Below are 20,476 nucleotides of genomic sequence, written 5' to 3' on the forward strand. Positions count from 1 at the left end.
TGGCGTTCCAGTACTGATAGAGATTGCGGGTAAGAAGTTCTTACTAATCTTCACTGATTGTGGTCTGTCGGTGAGGAAATCCCAGATCTAATTACACAGTGGTGTTAACTCCCAAGATTGGAGTTTGCTGATCAGTTTTGAGGGAATGATGATGTTAAATGCCAAACTGTAATCGATAAGGAGCAACCTGGTGTATGCATCTTTGCTGTCCAAGATGTTCCAGGGCTTTGTGTAGGGGCAGTGAGATGGTATCTACATCCAACACATCATCCTCCGCAATTTCCGCCTTTAATAATTTTATATGTTTCTATGTGTGTCCCCTCTCATTCTTCAGAATTCCAGCTGTTACAAACCCAGACAACCCATCTCTCCTCATAGACCAACCCCCTCATCTCTGGAATAAACCTGGTGAACCTCCTCTGCACCGCCTCCAAAGCCAGTCCATCCTTCCTCAAGTCAAGAGGCCAGAATTGCACGCAGTACCCCAGATGCAGCCTCGCCAGTACCTTGCAGCGTAACATCCCTGCTCCTAAATTCAATCCCTCTAGCAACGAAAGCCAACATTCCATTTGCCTTCTTCACAGCCTGCTGCACCTTTTACGATTCAAGCACAAGCTCTCCCAAGTCCTTCTGCACGGTGGTAATCGTTTGCCATTTAAATAATATTTTGATCTTCCATTTTTCCTTCCAAGGATGATAACCTCACATTGACCAACATTGTACTCCGTCTGCCAGACCCTTGCCTTCTCACTTAACCTATCTATATCTCTCTGCAGACTTTCCACATCCTCTGCACAATTTGCTTTTCACTCAATTTACTATCATCTGCAAAGTTAGATACAGTACTTTGTTGCCCCTTCCAGATTGTTAATGCGTATTGCGAACAGTTGCAGGTCCAGCCCCTGCGGCACACCACTGATTGCCAACCAGAATAGCACCCCTTTATCTCAACTCCCTGCTTTCTATTGGTTAACCAATCCTCTATCTATGCTAATACAGCACCCCTAACTCTATGCATCCTTATTTCGTGTTTAAGTCATTTATGCAACACCTTCTGGAAATCCAGCTGAATAATGTCCATCTGCTCCCCTTCAACAAAGGGCAAAAAGATGATTCCCTTCCACTGCTATTAACTATACCTTTCTTCTTTTTTTTAAACTTTAAGATTTTATAACATGAATAACATATAGGATTACATTAAAAAAAAATTAAGAATAAAATAATAAAATTACAATACAATATCAGTAATCTAAATAAACTATACCCTCCCCAATAATTATTACACATTAATAACCCAACTCAAATTAGTCCAACCCCCCTTTCCCCCCAAAATAAAGAGTGAAGAATTAATAAAGTTAATAATATATGTAAGAAAAAAAACCCACTTACAAAAAAAACAAAAACATAACCGATTAAAATACTAACAAAAAAAAGTAATTAATACTAAGATATCAGACTTTAAAAACATATTTAAATCAAGATTAAATGCATAAATTTAACAAACGGAGTTAAGATGAAACATATATTTAACTCAAACTTAATATAAAAAATTAGTAAAGTTAGTAACATTATCTATCAAAAATTCTTAAACAATAATCAATTCTTAAAAAAAAAATTGTAGCATAAAAAAAAGATGAAAAAAAACTTTCTCTATAGATAAACCTTCACCAAATATCAACTAACTTCACATCTATCATCATATTAGTCACATAAACCACCATCTTAAAACAAAATTCAAACCTCATTAAGCATTGTACAATTCAATTTTAGTACTCTTCCACCATTTTTCCCTTTTACTCTTGAATAGTTATCCAATAAAAGCTCCAATACCACATTTAAATATCCCCAATCATTACGTTAAAATTCAGATATCCAAATAATAAAAACACATCTACAACGAAATCTATATCTTCAACAAATGGAGCATAAACCACAAACAAAATTCAAGCCTCATTAAGAATTGTACAATTCAATTTATAACTTTCACCATTATTCCCTTCGTTCTATAACTAAAATAGCAAAATAATATACACCAGAATTACCACTCCTTTCACCTTAAAGTTAAAGAAAAAATATAAAAACTTATCCATCCCATTCACATTTAAATTTCAGATATTCCTTATCTACTGAATAAACTTTACAAAAAAAAACCACATCAATTTTTAGTTTTTTTAAACAATCAAATACTTTCTTATGCTTTTTTTTATATTTAAACAAAAAAAACCCTTCTCTCTTTAATCTAATAATACAAAAAAAAGGGAAAAAAAAAAACAGGTAGGAGGTTAAAAATACCCCCTCCCGTCTAAACCGCGCAATGCGGTAACTCACCAAAAAAAAAGTACCTTTCTTCTGTCCCTGCACTCTGTTTGTACCTTCCTCTATACTTTGTCTTCTGACTTATTGCCTACACTGTTCTCTTATTTGTTTGCATGGCTCGCAATTTCAATTGACTTGAGTGAAAAACAAGCGTCTGTGGATGCTGAGATTATATTAAAAACACAAAAATGCTTGAGGAACACAGCAGGTCACGCAGAGACAATAGGAGGTAAGGATATATAACCAACATTTCAGTTTACACAAAAATGTTGGAGAAACTCAGCAAGGTTGAATCACTAAGGTTTCGGGCTTGAACCCTTCATTAAGATGCGTATCTGAATAAAATGGTGGGGGGGGGAGGGGGAGGAGTGGGACGAGCAGAGGGTCACAGGCAAGTTCATAGGTGGATATGGGTGGGAGGGCACCCTTATCCACCTACATCTCCCGCTACTAAGGAGAGGCAGCCAACATGCAGGAAGGTCCATCACAGCCCAAACTCTCTTCTCTCCTCCCATTGGAGAGAAGGCTTAAGAGTGTCAAATCGTGCACCAACAGTTTCTTTCAGCTTTAATAAGGGTCAGCCAGGATCGTATTAACAGCAGAGCAGGCTTGATGGGGCGGATGGCCTACTCCTGCTCCTTGTTCTTCCTTATAGCCACCAGACTCCTGAATGAACTGCACAACAGCATGCACATGCTTCTCATGCCATAAACTAACTGATCTTGCACTGAAGCGCCACACACTTGATTTCCTAATTTGTTCTGCAATTGACCCCCTGGACTGATCGCAGAAGAACCCTGTTCACTGTGCCAGGTGACAATAAACTTGAACTTACTGACAGAGGTGTGCCAGGGCACGCACCTCTCCCTTTGGCTGAAGAATTACCTGGGTGTTTGACACTAGGCAGGATGTGTCCAATCTTGCTCTCAAGTCGTTTACCGGCCTTGTTGGTCTCATATAGAAGGTAACGTCCCTTCCCGGGTACCACCACAGGATCCATGGTGTCACAATAGGTCGCATTGCACACGCAGACCACCGAGCTCTGGCCAAAGCTTTTGGCTTGGCATGGATTACCAGCTGGATAGAAACAAGCAATCATTAGAATTGATTTTTGCTCCAACATCTCACCTCCCCCTTCCCCGCATTGTTGATGTGATTTTATTAGCAGGCGAAGGTCATTCGGCAAGTTGCCCTTGTCCCTCAACAACAACTTCAGGTGCTTGTTCAAAAGTAGGCTTGCTGAAGGCGGGAGCAGCTAGCTGGAAATCTGAACGTGGTAAACGCATGCAAATCTCACTCCCCGAAGCTGCCAGAAGTGGTAGAGGTGGGAACAATTGTAATGTTTAAAAGACACTTAAACTGTGAAGTGGATTGGGAAGGTTGAAGGCAATTTGGCCAAAATGCAGGAAAAAAACTCCTGGACACCAGATTTCACTCCATCGAAGACATCCACAAGAGGCATTGCCTTAAAAAGCAGCCTCGATCCTCAAGGACCCCCACCACTGCTACCATTGAGGGAAAAAGGTACAAGGGTCTGAAGACAAGCACTCAGTGGCCCAAGGCAAGCTTCTTCCCCCTCTGCCATCAGATTCCTGAATGAACAATGAACCAGACACTACTTTGGCTTTTTCTTACACTATTTTTATTTATTTTGTAAGGTGGTTTATTTAAATATTTGCACTGTGATACTGTTGCAAAACAAGGAGAGGATTCCCCTTGTCCTTACCTATCACCCCATCAGCCTTTGTATCCATTTATCCTCCTTAGCCATTTCCGCAACCTCCTACATAATCCCATCACCAGCACATAATCCCCTTTCCTTCTCTTCTGCAGGGACTGCTCCCTCTGTGATTCCTTCGTCCACGCCTCATTCCCCTGCATCGTCCCCTTGGCACCTACCACTGTGACCACAGGAGATCTTTCCCGTGACCAACCTCCTTCCCATTCGGGGCCCAAAACACCTCACATGAATCGACTAGGGTCATTTACTGCATCTGGTGATGCCTGTTGCGGTCTTTACATTGGAGAGTCTGGACGCAGACTGGAAGATCACTTTGTTGAGCCCCTCAGCTCTGTCCGCCACGATAGTGTGGATCTCCCAATGGCCATCCATTTCAATTCCCCGTTCCATTCTGACATTTCTATCCACAGACTCATGGCAGTCTGAGACCACTCACACTTCAACTTCCGTCTGGGAGCCCTCCAACGAGATGGCATTGACTTCTCTGGTTCTGAACAACCCCTCCCTCCTTTCCTCTAATTCTGTCTGTCTCTCTTTCTTTCCCCATCTCCTTCAGAGTCAAAAATCAATTCTCACTTTTCCTCTCATCATATATAATTAAAACCTTTTGTTTGTTGGTCTGGACTCCTCCCCCTCCCATTCTTCCACCTTTCTTTCTCTCAATCTCTATTGAAACGCCTGCCTGCCAACCTTGAAGGAGGGCTCAGGCCTGAAATGTCACTAATATATCTTTACCTCTGATGATCTACATGTTCCTCCAGCATTTACTATGTGTTTTTACTCCAATCACAGTATCTGCAGACTTCCATATTTCACTCCTACTATTGTTTGTACACCTTGATTAAATCTCCCCTCAGCCTCCTCTGTTCCAATAAAATAGTACTAGTGAGAGACTATTCATTCTGATTCTATTTTCCCAGCAGCCTCCTCTGCACTTTGAGGGTTTGTCAAGTTTATTGTCACCTGACTGTACAAGTACAACCTGATGAAAGTGTTCTCTGGTTCTCAGTGCAAAACACAGACACAAAACCAGACAAATACTACATATGCAGGACATGTATTTTATCAATAGAACATTGGCTTTGCTTAAATGTTGTCCGATTACCTGTGACTGGAGGGACAGTCAAGAGAGGAAGACAAGCGAATAACCAAAAAGTGGACATCTTGGAGGAGCAAACTGCTAATACTGTTCTAGCAGTACACTTTGCCTTTAATTAGAGAACAAAGAGGAAAAAAGACAGACAGATTATAGCAGCTGCAGGATCCGAGAGACCATGTCTAAGGATTTTCATCTGTCGGCGTTAACGGTTACAGGTACGGTTAGAATACTGGGCGGTACGGTCAGCGCCACATTCTTACAGCGTCAGCGACCCGTGTTCCAATCTGCTGCTGTCTGTAAGGAGTTTGCACATTCTCCCCGCGTCTGTGTGGGTTTCCTCCAGGTGCTTCAGTTTCCTCCCACCCTTCAAAACGTATGGGGTTGAAGGTTAATTTAGGTATTTGGGTGGCACGGACTCGGAGGCGTTACCGTGGCTGCACGTCTAAAAATGAAAAAAAATTATAAAGCACATTTTTGCATCACAGGCCAACAGCAAATCCTTATTTATTTGTTTCCTCTTCCTTTTATATTTATTTTTTCTCTGCTTTTGCATAATAATGTTTAAATTGTTCTCAGAGTGTTTTATTTTATTATAACCAAAACGTTGGTTACAACTCTTTATCTTTCTTAGAATCACTTTTGCTGAGCACATTTGCTCTGACCACATTAATGGCAAGGATCTTTCAGTGGTTTAACCACTTCAATTCTGCGGCAGGATATTAAGGTAAAAAATAAACTTAAATTAGTCAACGAGAACTTGAACTTATTTTTTTTTAAATTTTTTTTTCCCACACCATAAACCACATTGACCATGATACATACATTTTCCTTTTCAAATATATACAGTGTCATTTTCTCCCCCCCCCTCCTCCCATCCCACCCTCCCTCCCTCCCCCCATCCATTTAAAGTACAAAATCTAAGATACATTAAACCAGTCAAACAATGTTGTCATTCAATAAAAATAAACAAGAAATTCCACTGAGTCAATTCTTTTCATTTCCTTCTCCTTTCGTTAATTTAGGTAGTGAATGTCCCCGGTAGGTTTTCTCTATTGTGATTCATGTAAGGCTCCCATATTTGTTCAAATATTTCAATATTATTTCTTAAACTATATGTTATTTTTTCTAATGGAATACATTTATTCATTTCTATATACCATTGTTGTATTTTCAAATTATCTTCCAATTTCCAGGTTAACATAATACATTTTTTTGCTACGGCTAGAGCTATCTTAACAAATCTTTTTTTGTGCACCATCCAAATCAATTCCAAATTCTTTGTTTTTTTGTTACTTCGGAGGAAGATCTCTGGATTTTTTGGTATATTGTTTTCTGTAATTTTATTTAATATTTGGTTTAGATCTTCCCAAAATTTTTCTACTTTCTCACATGTCCAGATTGCATGAATTGTTGTTCCCATTTCTTTTTTTACATCGAAAACATCTATCAGATACTGTTGGGTCCCATTTATTTAACTTTTGAGGTGTAATGTATAGCCTGTGTATCCAGTTATATTGTATCATAAGTAACCTCGTATTTATTGTATTTCTCATCGTTCCAGAACTTAATTTCTCCCATGTTTCCTTTTTTATCTTTATATTTAAATCTTGTTCCCATTTTTGTTTAGTTTTACCATTTGTTTCCTCATTCTCCTTTTCTTGCAGTTTAATATACAAATTTGTTATAAATCTTTTGATTATCATTGTATCTGTAATCACATATTCAAAGTTACTTCCCTCTGGTAACCTCAGACTGCTTCCTAATTTGTCCTTCAAGTAGGATCTCAATTGGTAATATGCCAGCACTGTATCTTGAGTTATATTGTATTTATCTTTCATTTGTTCAAAGGATAATAATCTATTTCCTGAAAAACAATTTTCTATTCTTTTGATCCCTTTTTTCTCCCATTCTCTAAAGGAAAGGTTATCTATTGTAAAAGGGAGTAACTTATTTTGCATCAATATTAGTTTTGGTAATTGGTAATTTGTTTTATTCCTTTCTACATGAATCTTTTTCAAAATATTGAGTAGATGACGTAATACTGGAGAACTCCTACGTTGCACCAATTTTTCATCCCATTTATATGTGTTCAGGTATCTTTTCCCCTATTTTATCTAATTCTAATCTAGTCCAATCTGGCTTTTCCCTTGTTTGATAAAAATCTGATAGGTATCTTAATTGTGCGGCTCTATAATAATTTTTAAAGTTTGGCAGTTGTAAGCCTCTTTGTTTATACCATTCTGTTAATTTATCTAGTGCTATCCTCGGTTTCCCCCCTTTCCATAAGAATTTCCTTATTATTTTCTTTAACTCCTTGAAGAATTTCTCTGTTAGGTGTATTGGTAATGACTGAAATAGGTATAATATCCTTGGGAAAATGTTCATTTTAATACAGTTTATCCTTCCTATTAGTGTTAATGGTAAATCTTTCCAATGCTCTAAATCGTCCTGTAATTTTTTCATTAGTGGATAATAATTGAGTTTATATAGACGGCCGAGATTTTTATTTATTTGTATATCTAGGTATCTTATTGCTTGCATTTGCCATCTGAATGGGATTCTTTCTTAAATTTTGAGAAATCCGCATTATTCATTGGCATTGCTTCACTTTTATTTGCGTTCATCTTGTAACCCGACACTTCTCCATATTCCTTCAATTTCTTATATAATTCTTTTATTGATAGTTCTGGTTCTGTTAAGTATACTATAACATCATCCGCAAATAAACTGATTTTATATTCCTTGTCTTTTATTTTTATCCCTTTTATATTATTTTCTGTTCTTATCAATTCTGCTAGTGGTTCCATAGCTAACGCGAACAATAAGGGTGATAGTGGGCATCCCTGCCATGTTGACTGTCACTTTCGCCAATGGCCCCTTATATAATGCTTTAATCCAATTAATATACTTCTCTGGTAAACTGAATTTTTGCAATACTTTGAATAAATAATTCCATTCTACTCTGTCAAAGGCCTTCTCTGGGTCTAAAGCGACTGCTGCTGTTGGCGCTTTACTCCCTTCTACTGCATGAATTAAGTTAATAAATTTACAGTTATTGTCTGTTGTACGTCTTTTTTTAATAAATCCAGTTTGGTCCAGATTTACCATTTTAGGTACATACTCTGCTAATCTGTTTGCTAATAGTTTAGCTATTATCTTATAATCTGTGTTAAGTAATGATATTGGTCTATATGACGCTGGTGCAAGTGGATCTTTCCCTTGCTTTAGTATTACTGTAATTATTGCTGTTTTACATGAGTCTGGTAAGCTTTGTGTTTTATCAGTCTGGTTGATTACTTCCAGGAGGGGAGGAATTAATAAATCTTTAAATTTTTTATAGAATTCTATTGGGAATCCATCCTCTCCTGGTGTTTTATTATTTGGAAATTTTTTTTATTATCTCTTGTATTTCTACTATTTCAAATGGTTCTGTTAATTTATTTTGTTCCTCTATTTGTAATTTTGGTCATTCAATTTTGGTTAAACATTCATCTATTTTCCCTTCTTTCCCTTCATTTTCAGTTTGGTATAATTGTTCATAGAATTCTCTAAAGTTTTCCTTGATCTCTGTTGGATTATATGTGATTTGTTTGTCTTTTTTCCTTGATGCCAATACCATTTTCTTAGCTTGTTCTGTCTTAAGCTGCCATGCTAGAATTTTGTGCATTTTTTCCCCTAATTCATAATATTTCTGTTTTGTCTTCATTATCTTCTTCTCCACCTTATAAGTTTGTAATGTTTCATATTTTATTTTTTTATCTGCCAATTCTCTTCTTTTAGTTGTATCTTCCTTCATTGCTAATTCTTTTTCTATATTTACTATTTCCCTTTCCAACTGCTCTGTTTCCTGATTATAGTCCTTCTTCATCTTGGTTACATAACTTATTATTTGCCCTCTAATGAACGCTTTCATTGCATCCCATAGTATGAACTTATCTGTCATGATAATGAATATGTATGAGATGTACCGGAAGTCACGTGGTATGAGAGAGAGATAAGAACACAAGCAGGAGAACAAAGGAAACGGGAAAATAAAGCCACTGAGAAGTTTACCTGATAAAACTTGTGTTTAATGTTTCATTAACTTCACATTTCGGGCCACAAATGTGACATTGGCAACGAGGATGAAAGAAGCTTGAAGAAAATTAAAGACTAAACAAGATTACAGAGGATTACAGACAACTTCAAGGTGATAAGAATTTTCTCTTTGTCTCAGTACTTTTGGGGCTGGAATATTTCCTCATGGCTGGGGCAGACGGTGACTTTCTAACGCATAGTGGAATTGCTCATTTTGACCCGACTGGTGATGCAAGCACTGTAAGTGTGAAGTGGAAGGCATGGGTGGAAGAATTTGAAGCCTCCGCCGACAGTCGTGGCCTATTTCTAGATACCGGTACAGTTGAACAAAAAGCGCAGAGGAGGGCGTTATTTCTTTTCACTGCAGGACCCTCAGTTCGGGAAACATTTAAGACACTTTTGAATACTCGAAGAAAGGATGAGTACCGGAAAGCGGTAGATGCATTAAATGCACACTATGTAGTGACACTGAATGCTACATTTCAACGCCATTTGTTTCGGAGAATGAGACAAGAAGATGGCCAGACAATTGCTCAGTACGTGACGAGACTACGCCAGCTAGCTGTTGGATGCAATTACATGCCAGCTGATTTGGACAACCAATTATTGGATCAAGTCGTACAGCACTACAGATCAGATAAACTCAGAAGACGTCTACTGGAAAGAGGGAGTGAGTTGGAACTCACCGATGCTTTAGCCATTGCTGCTGCATTAGAGGCTGTTGAAGGGCAATTTCATACCATGACCCTGAAAGACAACTCAAACCAGCAAATTAAGAGGCTCTCACACCGCCATAACCAGCCAAGATATACGTCGACACAGGACGTGGAGTGGTATCGATGTGGAAACCGAGGTCACTTTGGAAAAGACCCATATTGCCCGGCCAAAGACAAAGTTTGCAGAAAGTGTGGAGGTAAGGACCACTTTGCAAAGAAGTGCAAAAGCAACTCCAATGCAGACCAGAAGAGGAAGAGTACAACTTCCAAAGGCATAGCCTGGGGGAAAGGAAAGTATCCTGGAAAGAAAGATACCATTCGCCAGATAGACGGTGACGATGATGATACCCAGGAGGAACAGAGTTGTTACCAATTTACGTTGAATGAAGTACATCATGAGAAGGTCCCAGTGATCATTGGTGGAGTGACAGTGCAGGTCATTGTAGACTCAGGCAGTGACAGTAATGTGATTGATCGACATTTATGGGAGAAGTTGAAAAGGAAAAAGATCATCTGTACCTCAAAGAAGTGTTCCAAGAAACTGTATCCATACACAGCAACCAAGCCATTGCAGACCATTGGATGTTTTACTGCAACTGTTGAAGCTGGAGATAAGTACACTGAAGCAGAGTTTATGGTCATAGAAGAGAGGGGAGAACCATTGCTGAGTAGAAGCACAGCGCAAGACCTGGCAATACTTCATATTGGAGCTTGTGTCAATTCAATTCAGTTATACGAGGATATGAAGCAAGAATTCCCCGCAGTCTTCCAAGGAGTAGGAAAGCTGAAAGGTCGACAATTGAAGCTAGCGGTAGATGAAACGGTCAAACCCAAGGCACAACCAATGCGCCGAACTCTGTTTGGACTTCGTGGGATAGTTGAAGCCAAAATTAAAGAATTGATCCAACAAGATATTATTGAACCGGTGAAACATTCGACACAATGGGTCAGTCCCGTAGTGATTGTGCCCAAACCAAAGGGTGACATAAGACTATGTGTTGACGTGAGAATGGCCAATGAAGCTATAATTAGAGAACGACACCCTATACCAACAGTGGAGGAAATACTTCAAGAACTAACTACCAGCAAGGTATTCTCAAAAATTGATCTGAAATGGGGCTATCATCAATTAGAGCTGGATCCAGGTTCCCGAGATGTAACAACATTTGTGACTCACTGTGGATTGTATCGTTACAAGAGACTATCATTTGGAATTAATGCAGCTTCGGAGATCTACCAGTATGAAATCCGTCGAGTGATTCAAGGCATTCCTGGAGTTGCCAACATTTCTGACGACATCATAGTCCATGCACCAACGAAGGAAGAGCATGACAAATGGTTGAGGTGTGTACTATCTAGACTACAGGAGGCAGGCCTTACCATGAATGAAAACAAGTGCCAGTTTGGTGTGTCAGAAATGGACTTCATGGGACACAGACTTACACGGGAAGGACTAAACCCTGCAGAGGCCAAGGTGAAAGCTATTGCAGAGGCACGTGCACCTCAGAACGCAACAGAGGTGAGGAGTTTCCTGGGATTGGTCAATTTTTGTGCAAAGTTCATTCCTAATTTCGCTACAGTGGCAGAACCACTAAGGAAACTAACCAGGAAAGGAGCACCATTTCATTTTGGATCTGAGCAGAAGAAAGCGTTCACAGCGCTGAAGCAAAGCCTGACAGATGCAAAAACTCTTGGATATTACGATCCGGCGGCATCAACCAAAGTCATAGCAGATGCCAGCCCGGTTGGTTTAGGAGCCGTGTTGGTCCAGATGCCAGCAGATCGTTATCAGATGTGGAAAGAAGATACTCTCAGACAAATAAAGAAGCACTCGGACTTGTATGGGCCTGTGAGAGGTTCCATGCATATTTATACGGCATTGAATTTGAACTCATCACAGATCATAAGCCATTAGAGGTGATCTATGCACCTAGATCCAAACCATGTGCCAGAATAGAGAGATGGGTACTCAGACTACAACCCTACAAATATAAAGTAATCCACATTGCAGGGAAAGCAAACATTGCAGATCCGCTGTCCAGATTGGTGAAGGATGGTGGTCCACATTCCAAGTCAGAATTGGGAACAGAAACAGAGAGCTTTGTACGCTTCGTAGCTATTCAGTCGACACCGAAAACTGTGACTACGAAGGAAGTCGAGAGAGAATCCGAATGTGATCCAGAACTTATGGAAGTAAGAGAATGCATACAGAGTGGACAATGGGACAAGTGTACTCACAAGGCTTACATTCCCATTAGAGACGAACTTTGTTGCATCGGACAGTGTGTATTAAGAGGTTGCAGATTGGTGAAACCGCAAAGATTGAGACCGAAGATCGTATCCTTAGTGCATGAAGGACACCTAGGTATTGTTGGTACCAAGCAAAACCTCAGGACCAAGGTATGGTGGCCACGTTGTGATAAAGACGCCGAGAAATTTGTTAAAACTTGTCACGGATGTCAAATCACAAGTAGGAGTAATCCGCCAGAACCAATCCGGAGTACGCAACTCCCGACAGGACCATGGATCGACGTAGCTGTTGATTTTCTTGGACCTTTACCGACGGGTGAATCAATTATGGTAGTGATAGATTACTACAGCAGATACTATGAGTACGTGGTGTTGAAGTCCACAACCACTGAAAAAACAATACAAGCGTTAGAGATATTCGCAAGATATGGATTACCTGTTACATTATACTCTGACAATGGTCCACAATTCATTTCAGAGACATTTGCGGAATACATGAGGACCACAGGTATCCACCATCATAAAGTAACTCCGAAATGGCCGCAAGCCAACGGAGAAGTAGAGAGACAAAATCAGTCCATTGAAAAACGATTGAGGATTGCACACGCAGAAGGACAAAATTGGCGAGAAGCATTGCTATCTTATGTGGCTGTCTATCGAGCAACGCCTCATGCAACCACTGGAAAAAGTCCTGCAGAAGCATTTTTTGGGAGAAAAATCCGCACAAAAATGCCAGAAATAAAGGAAATCCGAGACGACCAGGAGATGAGGGACCACGATGCTGAAAAGAAAGGTGCAGCAAAGCTGTACACAGATTCGAAACGTGGAGCCAAGTACTCAGACATCATGCCAGGAGATAATGTTCGAGTGAGGCATGAAACTGGTGGTAAGCTAGACACACCTTATTACCATCAACCCTATACTGTCGTATCCAGAAGTGGCAGTATGGTGACAGTCAAGTCTCCGACTGGAGTCCTGTATAAGAGAAATGTATCAGGTGTAAAAAGGTACCAGTCCAGAGATACATCGAGCGAAGAGGTTGAAAGGCCAATACGAGATGCTGAAACTGAGAGACCTGATGATGTTCCAGAGGCAGTTACCAGCACTCCTGATGAAGTTACTAGAGCGCCAGAAACACCCGAAGCCGTGGCGAGCAGTATTGCCGACGCCGAGAGTGAACAACCGAGAAGCGACGACAATATCGCAGGCAGGCCGAAACGAAACCGGAAAGCGCCCAAACGATACAAAGACTTTGTGCCATAGTTTTAATAAGAACTTTGGGACAGTATTTAATCTTATATCATAAAGTGCATGTATGAGTGCTGTAGGAAGTAAATTTTATGTAGTTGAGTTATAGTATTACCATTAGTTACGATGTTTGTATGTTTCCGAGGGATATTAGTAAGTGAAGGTAAAGTTTATTTCTGATTAAAGGAGGGATGTCATGATAATGAATATGTATGAGATGTACCGGAAGTCACGTGGTATGAGAGAGAGATAAGAACACAAGCAGGAGAACAAAGGAAACGGGAAAATAAAGCCACTGAGAAGTTTACCTGATAAAACTTGTGTTTAATGTTTCATTAACTTCACATTTCGGGCCACAAATGTGACATTATCTTTCAAAGTACATTTTAATTTGTCTTTTAATGAATTCTCTAAAATCCTGCCTTTTAAGTAGCATGGAGTTTAATCTCCATCTATACATTCTTGGAGGGATGTCCTCTAACTCTATTGTCAATATCAAGGGTGAATGGTCCGATAATATTCTAGCTTTATATTCTGTTTTTCTTACTCTATCTTGCATACGAGCTGATAACAAAACTAGGTCTATTCTTGAGTATGTTTTATGTCTACTCAAGTAATATGAATATTCCTTTTCATTTGGGTGTTGCTTCCTCCATATATCCAAAAGTTGCATTTCTTCCATTGATTTAATTATAAATTTGGTTACTTTGTTCTTTCTGTTAATTTTTTTCCCAGTTTTGTCCATATTTGAATCCAAATTCAGGTTGAAATCCACTCCTATTAATATGTTCCCTTGCGTATCTGCTATCTTCAAAAAAATATTTTGCATAAACTTTTGATCTTCTTCGTTAGATGAATATACATTGAGTAGATTCCAAAACTCCGAATATATCTGACATTTTATCATTACATATCTCCCTGCTGGATCTATTATTTCCTCTACTATTTTAATTGGCACATTTTTAACTAATTAATATAGCTACTCCTCTTGCTTTTGAATTATACAACGCAGCTGTTACATGTCCTACCCAATCTCTCTTTAATTTCTTGTGCTCCAATTCAGTTAAGTGTGTTTCTTGCACAAATGCTTTATCAATTTTTTCTTTTTTCAGTAAATTTAGCAGTTTCTTCCTTTTAATTTGGTTATGTATTCCATTAATATTTAAAGTCATATAGTTCAGCGTAGCCATTTCATACTTTGTTTATCTTCCCTTTTCGTTTCTCCATCATCACCTTTCCTTCTTATCCATTTCTGCTTTCTTGTTTTGAACACTTTATAAGACAACATTTCTAAAACATCAAACATCTTCCTTATTCTCCTATTTAAAACTTCTTTAACCCCATTCTCCCCTCCCCCTCCTGAGTTGCCCTTTATCCCTTGTCGGCCAACCACATCTCCCCTCTCCATTTGGATTTGCGAATTCACTCGCAAACGTCAGCTGATTTTGTAGTGACCGTAACTCCTCCCCACCCAGCCCCCCCAGAAAAGATTTCAATTTTCATATGTAACAAAGGTCACTCTTTTAATTCCCTCCTTATTCCCTCTATTCCCTTTCCCTCCCTTATTAATTCTTGTCTATACTCTATATATTTTCCTCTAAATATGGATACATTCATGTATACACACTATATATATATTATATATACACACACACACACACACACACACACACACACACACACACACACACACACACACACACACACATATATAGTTCGTGGTCATTTTTACTCTCATTACATGTCTTCATCTCTCTGCTTGTTTTGTAGTTGTTCTGCAAATTTTTGTGCTTCCTCCAGATCCGAGAATAGTCTGTTTTGTTGCCCTGGAATAACTATTTTAAGTACCGCTGGGTACTTTAACATAAATTTATATACTTTTTTCCATAGGATCGTTTTTGCTGTATTGAACTCCTTCCTCTTCTTCAGGAGTTATGTCTGGATAGAAAAAAATTTTTTGACCTTTGTTTTCCAGTGGCTTTTTGTCTTCTCTTATTTTCTTCATTGCTTTCTCCAATATATTTTCTCTTGTTGTATATCTTAAGAATTTTACTAAAATGGATCTTGGTTTTTGCTGTGGCTGTGATTTCGGGGCTAGTGTTCTATGTGCCCTCTCTATTTCCATTTCTTCCTGTAATTCTGGTCTTCCTAGGACCCTGGGGATCCAATCTTTTATAAATTCTCTCATATTCTTGCCTTCTTCATCTTCCTTAAGGCCCACTATCTTGATATTATTTCTTCTATTATAGTTTTCCATTATATCTATCTTCTGAGCTAACAGCTCTTGTGCCTCTAACTTTTTTATTAGATTCTTCTAATTTCTCTTTTAAGTCCTCTACTTCCATTTCTATGATTATTTCTCGTTCTTCCACATTGTCCACTCTTTTTCCTATCTCTGATAGGACCATCTCTATTTTATTCATTTTTTCTTCTGCACTCTTAATTCTTCTTTTTATTTCATTAAATTCTTGTAATTGCCATTCTTTTACTGATTCCATATATTTAAAAAAAATATCCATTGTTCTGCCTTTCCCTTCTTCTTCCATTTCTCTATGTTCTTCTTCTTCTTCCTCTGGGTTGGCCAACTGTTGTTTCCTTATTTTCTTTTTGCTCTCTTCTTTCTTGTTCTCGTTGTTTTCTGTGTTCTCTTCCTGTTGCTGTGTTGCAGCTGTCACTCTCAGCTGTGGAGATCGACTCCTCAGCTGTTCTCCCCTCCCGTCAGTGTGTTATTTTTCATGCGCATGCGCGGTTGCGCACTTTTACTCGGCTCCGCGAGCCATTTTTGTAGTCCAGAGCTTGGGACTTCCACCGTCCTTAGGAAGCGGGCTTCTCTCTCCGCGGCAGGCCTCCTCGGACAGATAAGGCCTTCACCTTCTTCTTCCGACGTTCTTTCCTCTTCCTGTTGCTTTCGACTCTTCTCTCTTTACTGCCATTTTCTTCTCACCTTTACTTTTACTTTGTTTTAATTTTTATTCTTGTACCTTTGTGTTTTGTGTTTTTTTTTCAAACTTTTCCGGAGAGGGCTGGAGTTCCCTGACCGGCCACTACTCCATCATGTGACTCCTCGATCTGGACCAGCTTGAAGAATGGGCTGATGGAATTTAATGCAGACAAGTGTGAAATGTTGCATTTTGGAAGGACAAACCAAGAAAGGACATATGCGATAGTAAATCAATGGTTTTCAAAATGCCCCCTTAAACTCACATTCCACCTTAAGCAATCCCGATGCCATAAGTGCTTTGTGATTAGTAACGAATTTCTTAAGGTGGAAACTGAGTGGGAAGGGAAGGTTGAGAACCACTGCTCTAGACCCAATTATCACTGAAAAATTTTGCTTGAGAAAAATTGCCATTGGCCCATTTCCTTTGGAGTTATGAAACGATGCAGATAACGAGTCAATTAGGTACAATTAAAACAATGGCTTTCAAACCTTTTTATTTCTACTCACATACCACCTTAAGCAATCCCTTACAAATCACAGAGCACACATGGCATAGGGATTACTTAAGCGGCAGTTTGAAAACCACTGCAGTAAATGATCGGGCACTGAGGAGTGCGGTAGAACAAAGGGATCTGGGAATACAGATACACAATTCCCTGAAAGTGGCATCACAGGTGGATAGGGTTGTAAAGGGAGCTTTTGTCATATTGGCCTTCATCAATCAAAGTATTTAGTATAGGAATTGGGATGTTATGGTAAAGTTCAATAAGACATTGGTGAGGCCACATATGGAAAATTGTGTGCAGTTTTGGTTACCCAACTACAGGAAAGACGTCAATAAGATTGAAGCAAGTGCAGAGATGATTTACTTGGATGTTGCCCGGACTTCAGGTAAGATGCAAACCAAAAGACATGGGTTAAGGATGTAAGTGGAAAAGTTTAAGGGGAACATTGGAGGAACTTCACAGAGAGAGTGGTGGGAGTGTGGAACGAGCTGACAGCTGATAATGTGAATGCAGGCTCAATTTTAACATTTAAGATGAATTTGGACAGGTATATGGATAGGAGAGGTGTGGAGGGCTATGGATTAGGTGCAGGTCAAAGAGATTAGGCAGAAAAATGGTTTGGCACAGACTAGAAGGACAAAAGCATTCTCTTTCTATGATCCTATCTGTATGACTGGAACAAATGATCGGCTGGAATGGGGAGACGAATGTCAGCTTTCATGATATTTGAGCAGATGATATGACGGTTGGAAATGATGAATGTTGTCATAGGTTACAACAGGATATAGACAGGATGCAGAGTTGCGTGGAAAAGTGGCAGGTGAAATTCAACCCAGATAAGTGTGAGATGATGCATTTTGAAAGGTCAAACGTGAAGGCAGGGTACACGGTTAATGGTAGGATACTTAACAGTGTGGAAGAACAGAGGGACCAAGATTGCCACACCAGTTGATACGACAGTTAAGAAGGCCTATGGTATGCTGGACATCATTGGACAGGGGATTGAATTGAGGACTCGTGAGGTAATGTTGCAGCTCTATAAATGTCTGGTTAGACCACATTTAGAATATTGTGTTCAATTCCAGTTACTTCATTACAGGAAGGATATGGAAGTGATGGAGAGGATGCAGAAATTTACCAGAATGTTGCCAGGATTAGAAACACGTTTTATCAGAGTCGGCCTTTTCTCTTTGGAAGGTGACTCATAGAGGTCTCCAAGATTATGAGAAGTATAGACAAGGTAAACAGTGAGCACCTTTTTCCCCAGGGCATGAGAAGAAAACACCAGAGGACATCTGTACAAAGTGAAGGGGCAAAGTTGTTTTGATTTTGATACACAGAGTTGTGGGGGCCTGGAATGTCTTGCCAAGGGTAGTGGTGGAGGCTGAAACATTAGGGGCATTTAAGAGACTCTAAGACAGGCACATGGATGAAAGAAAAATTGATGTAGGGAGGGTTTAATTTTTTTTTTTAAAGTTTCTTTTGGTCAGAACAACATCATGGGCTAAAGGGACTGCACAGTGCTCTAATGTTCTATGTTTAAAATGACACAACCTATGATTACAATTGAGGAACAAAACATTTGAACATGCGGGAAGAAATCAGCAGCATCTATGATGCAAATTGACAATTTGGGTCGAGAACCTGGGCGGCTCAGTTGGCATCGTGGTTAGCACAACGCATTTACAGCGCCAGTGATTGGGACCGGGATTAGAATCCTGCGCTGTCTGTAAGGAGTTTGTATGTTCCCCCCGTGTCTGCGTGGGTTTTCCTCCACCATTCTAAACATACTGGGGATGTAGGTTATTGGGTGTAAATTGGGCAGCACGGACATGTGAACTGAAATGGCCTGTTACCATGCTGAATGTCTAAATTTAAATTAGGTTTAAAAAAAAAGTTCAAATATATTGCAAGAAACACACGACATCATATACAATGCTGAGATTCTTTTTCCTGTGGGCCAGGTAGGATTCTAATTTATCGGTAACTGGAAACTGTACTCATGAAAAAAAAATGCACACAAATAAAGAAATGTAACCAAATTAACTGTGCAAATCCATAAACAAATATTCAATAATAAACAATGAGCAAACTAAGAGTCCTCAAATGAGTCTTTGAATGAGTTTGTTGCTTGGCTCTCTGATTCTGGTGAGTTAGCAAATGTTCTTGAACCTGCTGGTTCGAGTCTTGTGGCATCTAAACCTTTTTCTTGAAGGCAGCAGCAAGAACAGGGCACGTTCTGGGAGATGTGAATCCTTGATGATTGCTGCTGCTCTCTGACAGGAGCGTTCCATGTCCATTTTCATGATGGTGGGGAGACCTTGCCTGGGCAAGGTCGATTACCTTTTGTTGGGCTTTCCACTCAGAGGTATTGGTGCCCCCATACCAGGCTGTGATGCAGCCAGACTGCACACTTTCCACTGGATATTTGAAGCAGTTTGCAAAGGTTTCCAATGTCACTCCGAAATTCTCTGAACACCAAAGGAAGTAGAAGTGCTGTTGTGCTTTCTTCACTATGACATTTGTATGTTGGGTTCAGGACAGATCCTCTGAGATAATGAGTCTCAGGAACTTAAAGTAAAAAGTTAAACACGAAAGTCTGCAGACATCACAACTGAAGTAAAAACACAATGCTGTAGAAACTCAGCAGATTAAACAGTGCACTTTACAACACAGATAAAGATACAACGTTTCAGGCTTGAGCCCTTCATCACAGTGTGGTCAGGCATCCAAACAAAATGGTTGGGGGGAAGGGGTAGGTGGAGGAATACAGTCCAGCAGGTAGGAGGTCATGGGTGGCTAAGGAAGGGACAGGGAGAGGGGGGATGGCTCCGTGAATGGAGGGGGGTGGGGTTGGAGAGCTGCAGGAAAGAAGGAAGAGGGATAGGGAAAGAATGGGAGAGCAAGGTGACAGAACCAGATGGTAATGCCTTTCAGTTGGAGACGGCCCAGACAGAAAATTAGGTGCTGCTCCTCTAATGGTTTGACAGTGCATGAGGCCGTGGACAGGCATACAAGCTCGGGAGTGGGGTGCGCAATTGAAATGGTTGGTCACTGGGAGATTTAATTTAAATGAGGAATTTAAATTCCATCACCCTCTCAACCTCTGAATCTCTTTTTACACCTCTTCTGAAGTGTACAATCAGCTCCTTTGGTCATGACACATGGTTCTGATGCAGGAAGGAAACTTACTCTTTTTACCTTCATAGATTCAACGAAAATCCCACTTTTTTTCCTCCCTGTGTTCTGTATTTTCAGTTCCAAGTTCCACGTTTGCCCTCACACTTTTTCCATGCAGCACTGTCGTGGGAGGGCCACACTGGTAGAGTGGGCAAGCCAGAGAGCAATAATTTCGCCCCAAATATAATAAAAATAATGAACCTTATTTTTACCTGACAGAACCAGAGCTTCCATTTTCCGGAAACTGCCCTCCATAATCACGTGATCCAAAACGAGTATTGTTGATTGGCTGGCGCCTCGTGACGGACGGCGAGGGAGGCGGGTGTGTTGCGTGACCCGGGTGCTTTGCAGGCTCCACTCCTCCGCCCGCCCCTTCCGTCGGCTATTGACGCCTCGTGACGG

At 39.9% G+C, this 20,476-nt stretch overlaps 1 protein-coding gene across 2 annotated transcripts in view; it reads right to left on the bottom strand.

Annotated features, from left to right (window-relative positions):
* gba1 (glucosylceramidase beta 1) overlaps window positions 1-20,391 on the bottom strand; it is a 55,519-nt gene extending 35,128 nt beyond the window's left edge. The window contains exons 1-4 of one of the 2 annotated variants that reach the window (XM_069940271.1): window positions 20,287-20,391; window positions 5,417-5,598; window positions 5,163-5,265; window positions 3,202-3,393 (exon numbers count right to left, since the gene is read on the bottom strand). In XM_069940271.1, the coding sequence (XP_069796372.1) occupies window positions 3,202-3,393; window positions 5,163-5,220 (250 nt within the window). In that variant the 5' untranslated portion in view covers window positions 5,221-5,265; window positions 5,417-5,598; window positions 20,287-20,391. The other variant, XM_069940272.1, reaches the window with a different exon arrangement.
* Between the last annotated feature and the right edge of the window lie 85 nt (window positions 20,392-20,476).

This window comes from Narcine bancroftii, chromosome 5 (assembly GCF_036971445.1).
Source record: "Narcine bancroftii isolate sNarBan1 chromosome 5, sNarBan1.hap1, whole genome shotgun sequence".
NCBI classification, from domain to species: Eukaryota; Metazoa; Chordata; class Chondrichthyes; order Torpediniformes; family Narcinidae; genus Narcine; species Narcine bancroftii.